The sequence below is a fragment of the Molossus molossus genome, unplaced genomic scaffold (assembly GCF_014108415.1).
Source record: "Molossus molossus isolate mMolMol1 unplaced genomic scaffold, mMolMol1.p scaffold_m16_p_10, whole genome shotgun sequence".
NCBI classification, from domain to species: domain Eukaryota; kingdom Metazoa; phylum Chordata; class Mammalia; order Chiroptera; family Molossidae; genus Molossus; species Molossus molossus.
This window is the reverse complement of record NW_023425345.1, coordinates 6,270,586-6,282,169: the sequence shown is the minus strand read 5'-3', so window position 1 is coordinate 6,282,169 and position 11,584 is coordinate 6,270,586. Positions and strand designations below refer to the sequence as shown.

The 11,584-nt window shown below is 54.8% G+C and overlaps 1 protein-coding gene across 1 annotated transcript; it reads right to left on the bottom strand.

Moving 5' to 3' along the window:
- Positions 1-941: 941 nt before the first annotated feature.
- TEX33 (testis expressed 33) lies at positions 942-10,282 on the bottom strand. The gene is made up of 5 exons (XM_036253029.1): positions 10,261-10,282; positions 6,959-7,392; positions 5,249-5,390; positions 1,202-1,312; positions 942-1,039 (listed from the first exon to the last, which is right to left on the bottom strand). The coding sequence occupies exons 1-5, from the start codon at positions 10,280-10,282 to the stop codon at positions 942-944; spliced, it is 807 nt and encodes a 268-aa protein (XP_036108922.1).
- Between the last annotated feature and the right edge of the window lie 1,302 nt (positions 10,283-11,584).

Sequence of the window (11,584 nt, the reverse complement as noted above, 5' to 3'; positions counted from 1 at the left end):
CTTCTTTGGGGTCCTCTTCCCTGGGCCCCAATTCCCAGGTCCCTACCCTGTTGTTACCAGGGACCCTTTGTCAGTTAAAGGTTAAGGCTAGCTCTCTAAACAGATGCCCAGGCTCACACTGTAAGAAGTCCAGAGGTACAGGAGGCTTCTGGCCAGGTAAGAGCAGCTCTGTGAGGTCCCTGGAGGACCCCAATTGCATAGGACCCAGATTGTGTCTGCCAGGAGCGGTCTGGGCTGTATGTTCCTCACTCAGTACAACAGGAGAGAGTGATGCTTCCAGCTCTCCTAGCAAAGAATCTCCCAGAAGGCCACACACACACACACACACACACACACACACACACACTCCTTTGCATCTCATTGGCCAAATTGAGTCACATGCCCATTTCTGAACCAATCATTTTGTGTGTGTTGGGGGAGGGGTCAGAATTTCTGAGAGACCAATCGAAATGACCCCTGGATAGGAGTGGGATGTGGCCAATTCCTCCCAAGTCCTTGGGTTCATAGGGAAGGAATGGGAGGAATGGATGTCTGGAAATAACTGGGGTTCTGTTAGGGAGGGCATGCAAGGTAATGCCCAGCGGTGTTTGCCACCTCCACACAGGGCATGAGCGAGAAGCCTGGCACACGGGACTTGAGTTCTCATGTCCTTTCCTAGAATTATGGGGGAAGGGGTGTGTGTGTGTGTGTGAGTGTGTGAGTGTGTGTGTGTGTGTGTGTGTGTCTGTCTAGGGGGCAGGTCTGGGGAAGAGTTGGGGCTCTCAGGGCTTCTGTGCCCCCTCAGTTGGTTTCTCTAGCATCACACATCAGTACCCCCACTTCCGCAACATGAGGAGAGTCACCAGCAGGGGGAGAGGATTTCGCTTTGTGCCTTTCTCTTCCTTTATTGTTACTTTATCACGGGCACTGTCTGAGTCGAGGGCACCGCGTCTGGCTCGTATCTAGTACTTCAAGTTCTTGCTTTTGCTCTTTTCTCCATACTTCTCTTCCAGTGCTTTCTGCAAGTTCATGTTCATAGCGTTTTTCTGGTGCCACCGTCCTGCAGAGCAGGGCAGCCAGCACAGATCACCCAGAGGACCTCCGGAGCACCCAGTGGTGACCCATACCTCGTCCCGGCCCCCCACCACACCCGGGTCTCTCTCTGCCGCTCTGGCTTCTATCTGGACCTGGGGCCAACATACCCTGCCCAGCTCCCACATACCCAGATCATCCGTCTTCCTGCCATGCCAGTGCTCCGTGTCCCTCACTGACTTCTCAATCACCTCTGGGGTGTAGGAGGCCTTCATGAGGCTCTTCATCTCCTCGGTGGCCCCTGTGGAAACCCAGGCAGACCCCAGAAGCCTCAAGTCAATGGAGGTCAAGTTCATACCTGGCTGTTAGTGTCCCCTATGGAGGGTGCATTGCGGGAAGGTGGGGGTCAAGGCAGAGGACAGCAGGCCAGGCTCAAGCCCCAGCTCCATCATTTATGGACAGTGTGGCCTCAGACAAGTTTTTAACCTGTCAGAACTTTGGTCTCTTCATCTAGTCAAAGGAAGAAAATGATCTTGCCTGGGGAAGGTCACATTATTGGAAATTCACAATCATATGGCATGAGGCAATTAACACCTGTATTTTCACAATTATCCATTTGTGTAAAGCTAAAACATACATGAGGAAATAAGTTACCATGTTAAAGAGTCAGCAGAAACATCAGAGGACCAAATCCCAAAAGATAGCAAGGATTGGAATAATCAGCTACACAATATAAAATAAGTATACTTAATATTTGGAGTCATGAAAGAGACTAAAAGTTCAAGCAAAGAATAAAAAAGTACCCAGAAAGAACAAATTAGTAAAAGAAGCACACGGAGTCTCAGAAATGAAACATACAAGAATTGAAAATTCAATGCATAATCAGAGGCCTGGGGTTTGTTTTGAAATAATCTGGGGCGGGGTGATCATATAAAAACTGTCATAGAAATAGTTCATATAACCCAACACCCACTCATAGTTTTTAAATTAATGTGCAAACTAGAAATAAAGGGGACCCTCCTTAATCTGATACACATTTCAAAATGTTATACTTCACGGTAAAATGTCAGGATCAGGGAGATAAGGACACATGCTCCCCTACTTACGGGCACCGTTGTCCTGGACACGTCACCCAGCACAGAGGCACAAGGCGGGGAGGCCTGGTGGTCAGATTGGAAACTCTGGTCCCAGGCCACCAGGGTCCAAACCCCGAATGTGACCATTGCAGCTCTGTGGCCTTAAGCCAGTCATTTAATCTCTTCACGCCTCTTTTTTATTGTATCCGGAAAACGAGAGCGTGGAGGAATTACAGCACTTACCTTATGCAACATAAGGTTCTTGTGAAAATTAAAACGTATTTAAAGCAGTGCCCAGCACATGCCACATGGTGTATGCACAAATGTTGCCGTTATTATTGCTGAAAAGAAGCCCCAAAGAATCTATAAACAAATGACTAGAACTAATAGGTGAGCCAAGCGAGGCTTCTGAGTATAAGATTAATGTACAAAAATTTAAAATTGCCTCTGGGTATATAAGCAGGGAGGTTACAAAATGTAACTTTCAGAAAGATCCCATTTGCAATAAACAGCAAAAAAAAAAAAAAGAGGTTCTTCTAAATAAATCTAACAAATAAAACTGCATAATCTTTATAGAAAAAAATTAGAAAATGTTATTGACAGATATTGAAGGAAGATTTAAGTTAATGGAGCTGAATACTATATTCATGGATTGGAACATTCATTATCATGAAACTGACGTCTGCCCCTAAATTGAGCTGTAGATCAATGTATTTCCAATCAAAATCTCAACGGAGCTTGTCATGGAAACAGACACGCTTTTCTAGAATGTGTAGGGAAGAGTAAAGGACCTAGAATAGACAAGACATTATTAGCGGCTGTGGTGGGTGTGGTGGTGGGAGGGAGGATTACCCCAGCAGATACCAGACTGCTTATAATACCTTGGTGATTAAAAGTGTAATATGAGACCAGTGGGCAGAACAGAGAGCCTGGAAGCGGATCGGTGTCTTAGGAACCCTGATGGAAACAGCTGTGCAGGCAGGTCACTGAGGGGGGAGGGGACTGTTCAATGAAAGGGCCTGAGGCAATGGGAATCCACATAAAGGAGGAATTAAACAGGACTTCCTGCTTCACTACAAACAGAAATCAGCTCCAGGTGGATTAAAGGCTTGCATGGGAAAAGCAAAAGTAAATATTTTTAGAAGACTACAGAAAAGACTATGACTCAGCATGGGGCCGAGTTCTTCAGCCCACCCTTCCTGGAACTTTCTCCATCTCAGCAAGCAGGATCCCACCCTCCCAGTTATTCAGGTCAAAAACCTTGACGTCACCCTTAACTCTTCTCTCACACACCCCAAACCCACTCATCCACCTCCTCTGTCCACTCTGCCTCCAACGCCAATGCCCAGCATCCTGGAGGTGGCATCAGACACTTCACCATGACTTCCTGTCACAATGGTGCCCTCCAGGGCACCAGCCTCGCTCCCCAGACCAAGCCAGCACCGACGGTCCCCCCCAGACTTTAGTCACCCCCCGCATCTGTCCTCAGCACAGCAGCGGGAGCAATCCTTTCCCCAAGTCAGACCATGCCGCTCCCGCCTACAGGCCCTCCCTGCCTCCATCTGGCTCAGAGAGTCGCAGGGCATTCTCCACCTAGCTCCTGCGTTTCCTCCCTCACTCCTGGCCAGCCGTGGGAGCCGCACCCACCCAAAACCAACTCAGAGGCCAGCCTGGGGGGGTGGAAAGGGAGAGGATGCCCGGGGAGGGCACGCTGACTGCAGTGTCCTAAAGATGACGTTCTAGCACGGTTCAGACGGACAAACCTCAGAGGAGGGGCAGGGGAGGGGCAAGATGAACCGAAGAACATGTATGCACGTATGTGTAACCAATGGACATAGACAACAATGCTGGGGTGGGGGGCGGGGTCAGGAGGAGGGTGTCTGGGGGAGGAGAAACATATGTAACAAAAATATTAATAAAAATTGAAAAAAAAAATAATAACATAAAGGTGATGTCCTAATTTGCAGCACTTGCCAATTTCTGGAGTATATATACATCCTACCGTGGCCAAGGTAACACAGCACTGTGCTACCAATCAATCAGTCCAGGAGAACTTGACCATGGATTCTTGCGAGCTGTCGCAAGCCCATACGTCGCTACATGGGGCTGTGTGTAAGCAGTCCTGGGTCATGCTTGTTAAAGGGACACGCAGAAGGCCGATTGCTGAGCCCAGAACACAGGACAATCTGAGCTTATTCTCTCTTCCCTCCCCCAGCCCCACCCCTTCTCTGCTCAAAGAAAACCCAGAAAGTTCCAGTGGCTGTCTAGTTCCTCGGGTACTGGGGATCGGAGCCAGGAGGAGGTTTGCCAGGCCCCTGGGGACACTGGAGAGGGCCTGGAGGGAGGGAGAGGACCAGAAAAACTTGACTTTTTGCAATGAATGAGGCAGAACTGGGTCGTGGGGGCAGACAAGCCCCTGCATGCTGGCCACGGGCCTCCATCTGAGCAATTCATTTACCGCTTGGGAACAGGGACGTCCTGGCTAGGGAGCTGGCCCGGCGCCCAGGGAAGATTCTGGGGCTCAGAGGCGGGAGGGAAACCTGGATTGGAGCTTCAGATCCAGCTCCCCCCGCTGAGAGGCCCTGGGCAGCTACTTCTGACCTGTCTGAGAAAGGGGGTGACAGCAGTCCCCGGGAGCGAGCGGGACCACGGCTGACCCGCAGGACACTGTCACGGTCAGCGTCCCCAACCACGCTGCCCGCAGGCAGTGCCACCCCCAGGCACTGGGAAGGGAAATGCCCGCTGCCAGCTACTGAGCTCTCTGCCCGTCACAGGCCAAGAGCCTGCCAACGGCCCAGCGAGGGCCACGCTGTCGTACGGTCCCCATCGCGACTGAGGCTCAGAGAGGTTAAGGGTCCTAGGTGGGGCCACACCCAGAGAGTGGCCGAGCTGAGCTTCGAACCAGAAACCTGATGTCGCTGTGACCAAAGGTGCCCAGGCCAGGGGTGCCCGGTCTTGGCAGATTAGGACGCCAGGGTGTTTGGGGAGGGGAGCGGATGGCCAGCTGGGATGGGCGGTCTGCGGTGAGGACAGACTCGCCAGGGGACTGGAAAGGCAAGCCGCAGGCCTTTGGTGGCCATGAAACGAGGATCCCTGGGATGTCTCCCTGTCCCTTGGGGACCCTGGGTGTTCACAGCCCCAACCTTGCCCTTTGACCTGACCTTGAAACAGGTTGGACCGCATGTTGTAGCCCAGATCGTAGTAGTCGGAGAAGATGGAGGCCATTTCCACGGGGCTCTGGGTCCTGCTGGGCCACGAGCTCGCCCTCCTCTGGCCCTCGAAGACCTCCACGGCCCTTCGAGCCTGGGCAGGGAGGGACGGAGAACAGACAGGGGCAGAGAAGCAGAGTCAAGCCTTCTAGTTCCCCTCACCTCCCCTGACCCTCACCCCCTACCCCACGCCCAGCCTGCAGCCCTCGGCTGAAGGCCCCTCCCCCTCTCATCCCACCACCTTCCTCCCCACCCCGCCCCCGACCCCTGGCCAGGACATCAGAGATGATGTGATCATAAACCACCTCTTGCATTGAGCACCTGCTGTGTACCTCATGGGGAGAGGTCGTTATAAGGTGATAGTTGTCCTGCCATTTTGTCAGTGAGGAGAGCTGGGCTCAGGGCGGGGACTCAGTGTCCACACAGCTGGGGAACCACAGAGCCCAGCCGGCCTCCGGGAACCAGGCCCCACACTGGTCAGCCCCAAGCGGCTCCTCTGATGGCATGGACCAATGTGGAAACTGAGGCCCAGAACGGATGAGCCCAGGCCCAGGAGTCAGTAAACCCAGGTTTGAGTCCCAATTCTGCCACATACAGCTGCTGACCTTGGGCAAGTCTCTAATCCTCTCTGGGCCAATCAGAAGAGAGAAATGACACCTTCCGAAGGCCAAGAGAGGCCGTGAAACAGAGCAACCATCCCAAACTGGGACAAGATCTCCAAGTGAAGCACAACATTTGGGGTTGTGACCCCACCTTAGCCGGCGGGCAGGCTCACTGCACCTTAAGATGACCGGTGAATCTGGACCTTCCCCTAGCTCAGCATGGCCCGAAGCACAGGGAAGCCCTCTCTGGGCCTTGGCTGCACGTTACAAAGGAAGCAATAGCTCGTGCCCAGCCTACCACACGGCGGAGAAGCTGAGTGTTGAGAAGGTCGCTTTGGAAATGCGTCTCGGAACACCAGAGCAGGGACAGCCCTCAGCACTTGGCCAGAAACGGCAGGTGCATTTTATCTCAATTTTCGGTTGGTCAGTGATACCTCGCTGAAATAGCGTATAAAGGCGGGGAAAGGTGCCGGCACTGATTAGCGGCGTCTGCCATGGACGCCGACGAGGGGCGCTGTGGTTTGCATGCCGGGTATTGCCAGCGGGGTCTAGTCCAGCGGCCTCACTTCACAGATGTCGCGACCACAAAGTCGCCCTGCCCTTGGGGCAGAGTCAGGACTCCAACCCAAGTCTTCTGGTTCCCAACCAGTGCTGTCTGGTGCTGTCTCCTCCAGACTGTGTGAGTTAGAAGCATCTAATTCAAACACAAGACTTGTAACTGCAAAGTCGTTAGGGGCCAGGGCTCCAGGATCTCCTGGCCCCGTTTGGGTCCTCATGCCGTGCAGCTGGGTACGTTTGATCAACTCCCTTAACCCTTCCTAAGCCGTGGGCTCCTTCCCCTTAAGAGGAGGATAATAATACCTTTCTGGTTGGAAGGTGAAATGAAATGTGAAGAGTTTAAACGGTGCACAGTGCCCGGCATATAGTAAGTGCTCAGTAAACACTACTTTCTGGTGGTATTATTACAGGGACTCTGTTCTCCAGAGCGGGTTCCATGGGGTCTCACGGTGAGTCCCACGCAGCACCCTCCCGCCCCTTGGCCTCCCGCCGGGGCAGACACCTGCTCCTCGGAGACCAGCTGGTCCACCACGCTGCTCCCAAACTTGTGGCGAATGTTGTGAGGAATGACGCTGTTCCTCTGGCCCTCGGCCCCCGAGTTGGGGCCTTCCTTCAGCCCCTGGCACAGCTGAGCCCCGTCTTGGAAAATGGCCCTGCTCTCCCTCGAGGAGGGTCTGTCACCCCCCTTCTTCACTGAGCCAGGCCGCGAGTCCATCCCAGAGGTGGCCCTGCTGGCAGCTGAGGGGGGCGGAGGCCAGATCCCCTCCATGTGGGCCTGCCCCAGGGGGCTTTCTCCCTGGTGCAGGGGCGGCTGCGGGGGGACGGGGGCCTGGTACTGGAACTTGGAGGTGTCCAGGGGGCTGTGGGCAGTTCTCCTGGGGTCCGTGTCCTGCTGGCCTTCCTTGTTCAGATGGGCCCTGGTCAAAGCGGTTGAACCTGAACAGAGGGGAGAGAGGGAGGGAGAGGGAGGAGGAGACAGACAGACAAAGCAGAGTGGAGGTCAGGAAGGGAGACCATGGTGGGGGTGGGGAGGGGGAACAGAAGACACAGAGCCCCAGAGATCCAGAGCAGAAAGGGGGTGGGAACAGAGATAAGTCACAGAGCCAAAAGCATGGGTGAGAAATGTGGAAAGAAAACAGAGAAAGTGGTTCAGCTGCCAAAGCTCCCATGGGCCAGGGTCATTCCAGGTGGTTTGACAATGAGGGCTGAGCCTGGGAGCTGGCACGGGGCAGACTGGCCTTGGCCAGGTCACACAGCTGAAAAGGGCCAGAGCTGGACCGGGCCCCCGGCTTTGTTCCCCACTCTGAGCTGTTCCCCGTCCCCGTCACTTCCCCCCTCTATTCTCCGGGCTCACCCGGGGGTGCGTGGTGTGGTGTCTCCCCAACCTGGTCCCATCTGCACACCTCACCCCTCCTCTCCCGCCCCTCCCACTCCCACTCACCCCGGCTCACAGCCCCAGGGGTCACCTGCTCCCAACCTGATGTCTCTGTCCTCTTCACCTCCTCCCCTCCCCACTACCCCCTGCATGTCCCGTCTCCCCGGCACTTCCCAGGCTGGTCTGCCGCCTAGAAGGTCACCCCCTCCTCCTCCCTAAACCAAATGCTACCCCTCCTTTCAGTGTGACCTCACCAAGGAGTCCTTCTCGACACCCACCCCGTGCTGTGGGGCCAGCCCCCTCTGCTCAGCTCCACAGCTCTGTCCCCGTCCTGCCTCACGAGTCTCCCCGGTTGTCATCCCTGGGTTTTCCCTTCCCCCACCCGGTGAGCTACAGACCGCCTTGTTTCCCCTGGGGGGGCGGGGCCGTTCAGGTGGGGCCCACGGCCGGCCAGTCTGGGGCCTGCCACCCACCAGAGAGCCCTGTGCGTGGGAGGGGAGGTGACATCCACCATGGTCAGGGTGCGGGCAGGTGGCTCTGAGGGCATCACTCCCGGAGTGACGCTACACTCAGACAGCCTCCCTCCCTTTGCCCTGGCTCTGCCACAACCAGCAGCTGGGCAAAGGGGTGCCTCCAGGGAAAACCAAGGCTTCAGGGTGGAGGCAACGAGCTTGAGGAGCACTCAGCACCCACCTGAGCGGCCGCGGCCCCTCCCCTGCTCGCGGGGAGACTGAGGCCTGGCAGGATGGACTCCTCCAGAGGTCCCCCAGCATTCAGAGCCCGGGGCTCGGGGCTCCAGGGCAGGGCTCCCCACTTCTCCCAGGCCGTGCTCCTGCCTGCCCCTCTGCCCGCCCTTGGGGCTATGAGCGCTGTAGTGGCCAAGGCTGAGTGCGTGTCCCCGGCTCAGAGAGCCAGCACAGCCCCCAAACCGGGCGTGGCGGGTGCTGTGCCAGGCACCAGGGACCCCGTGAGTGAGCTACGGCCAGCCCCTGGCCCCGGAGTTAAATGTTTGCTGAACGAACGAGGTCTGCAGCTGGCACTGCAGGAGTCTCGCTGCAACCTGACCCTCCCTCCACTCCTTCCGTCCTGCGAAGCAGGCAGAGAGCATCTTCGCTCACTTGCTAGAGTGAGGACCACGTGATCTGGCCCAGGACCTGGCCTGGCCTCTCCCACCTCGCTCTCCAGCCTTCAGGACATAGTTTCCTTCAGAGCACCAGCCGTCTCTCACCTCCAGATCTTTGTCCACACTGCTGCGGTGCCACACTCTCTCCCCCCCCCGGGCCACACACCTGCCCGGGCCTGGGTCACTCATGACCTACATGTGCCTCCCACCCACAGAGCCCAGACCTGTCTGTGCCCCTCCCCCTTCTAATAGTGACCACCCTTTCAGACCGACCCCTCTTTTGTTTTGTTTTTTAATCCTCACCCAAGGACATTTTTTTTTTTTGCATTTATCTTCAAATAAAGCACGAGGGAGAGAGGGAGGAAGAGAGAGAGAGAGAAACATCAATGTGAGAGAGACACATTGAGTGGCTGCCACCCACATAACCCCAACCCGGGCCAGGGACAAAATGCAACCGAGTTTCGTGCCCTTAGCGGGAACTGAACCCGGGACTCTCTGATCCATGGGCCAACACTCTAACCGCTGGGCCAAACCGGCCAGGACAGACCCGCCCATTCTAATAGTGACCACCCTTTCAGCTCTCTCCTTCTAAGATGTAACCACCCGCGCCCGGCCAGAGTGGCTCAGTGGATTGAGCGTCATCCCATGGACTGAGAGGTCCAGGTTCGATTCCCGGTCAGGGCGCATGCCTGGGTTGTGGGCCCATCCCCTGATCGATGTTTCTCTCTCACATCAATGTTTCTATCTATCTTTCCCTTCCTCTCTCTCTAAAAAAACTCAATAAAAACATATTTTTAAGATGTAACTATCCTCAAGAGAGCAGATAATCTCAACTAACCTGCAGCCAGCCCCAGCCTGCTCCCCCACCCCAGCAGCCTTCCTTACGTCCCTCCTTACTCTCAAATGCGTAACAGAAATTTTTTCTCCAGAGCAAATGACATCTTGACCCCAGGCATATGCTATCAGTTCGGCTCAAATAAACTCCTAAAAATTCTCTACAGGTTCAGACATTTCTTATGTCAACATGGTGCCCACAGGGGCTGCTGTCTCCCCCTGAGCCCCGAGGACGGCACGGTGGCGGGGCCGGAACCCCAGGCTGGGCAGACGGGCTCCACAATACTCCTTCCCCTCCCTTTTCCTTCTGTTCCCCACGGAACACCCCAAAGAAGTCAGGGCCACCCGGAGGGTCTGAAAGCCACAGCAAGCCTGAGGGGAAGGGTTAGTCCTGCTGCCCCCGGGAGTCCCCCCCAAAGCCTTAGCTACGCACTGAGTGTCCTTGCTGAGTGCTCCCTGAGGGCGATCCTACCTGCTCGGTGGCCCAGCTCCATGGACTCTCGTTCCAAGCTCAGTCCTGTAGACAAAGCAGTAGACCGTCGTCTCAGGTGTCACAGAGGCTCTGTGAATGGGGCACGCTGAGAGCGGAGCCAGGAGACCTGTGGCCACCTGCCCAGGCCCGGCCAGAGGTCCTTCTGCGCCTCTGCCTTCGGGGCGCTCGGGCGCTCGAGGTCTTCCGGCCCCGTCCCCCATCACCCCTGGCACTGGGTCTGCCTCCTGGACCCCTGCAGGCCCTGCCCTTTCTGGAAAGCCCTGGTCACCCCCACGGTAAGTGTCCTAAAGGCCTTTCTCAACCAGCCTGCGGCCTGGGCTCCTCCTCCTGCTCCTCTTCCCCCATCTGCACCACCCGACACTCCCCTGGCTGCGGGGTTTTGCCCCAGGTTTCCCATCCTGTCACTATTTGCCTCCCTGAAAATAGGGTTTTGTCCATTTTACCAGCTGGTCACTCAGGCTCAAGCGAAGGGAACCAACTTCGCCTCCATGGAGGAGGGCTGAGAACAGGATCCCACTCTGGTGTAACCTGTCTTTCCTCCAGAGATACGTCACAGGGCCAAATTTAGGGGTCCGGGGTCCCACTCTGGTGTAACCTGTCTTTCCTCCAAAGATACACCTTTGGGCTAAATTTAAGTCTTTGTTCTGGCGTCTTCAAAAGCTTCTGCACCTTTAGCATTGTGCTTCTTTTTCCTTGGTGATTTTTTTCTTATTCATATTACCTTATTTTATCACATTTTTTAAAGTTTTTTTTTTTTTTTTAAATTTTGAAATGACATAAAACAATTTATTGTATAATGGATGTGTAGTCCATCGAAGGGATCTTTGAGATAAGATAATCCAACCAATTCATTTTATTGATCAACTGTGGCCCAGAGGAGTGTGATTTGCCTTAGGTCACCCAGCAAGTTGATCTGCTGGTCAGCTCGGAATAGTTTAAGAACTGGGTTCATTTTATCATCTTGAAAAAATACCATATTAAGTTTTTACTTAATTGTTTGGTGACAGTGTAGCTTCTGATCCCTACCCCACTGGTACTCACACACTGTGCAAAACGGCCCCGTTGGATGTGGACTAGACCTAGCAACTTGCTTCAGATCAAAAGGATGTGACGAAAGTGAGAGGGTGGCACTTCCACATTAGCTCAGTGACTTCTGTCCGGCTCACTCTGAGGGGAGCCGCTGCCATGTTTTGAGCTGCCCTATGGAGAGGCTCAGGAGTCAGGAACAGAAGGGGCCTCTGGCCAGCAGGCTCTGCTGCTAGACACCCTTAGTGTAACAGGGTTCGATAAGTAACTCAATGAA

Excerpts from the sequence above, each read along its gene's own strand:
- TEX33 (XM_036253029.1), bottom strand. The coding sequence starts at position 10,282 with ATGGAGCTGGGCCACCGAGCAG. Across the intron at positions 5,391-6,958 it reads AGCTGGTCTCCGAGGAGCAG|GCTCGAAGGGCCGTGGAGGT; the intron begins GTGTCTGCCCCG and ends CTCCCTGCCCAG. Across the intron at positions 1,313-5,248 it reads GCGGTCCAACCTGTTTCAAG|GGGCCACCGAGGAGATGAAG; the intron begins GTCAGGTCAAAG and ends GGGTTTCCACAG.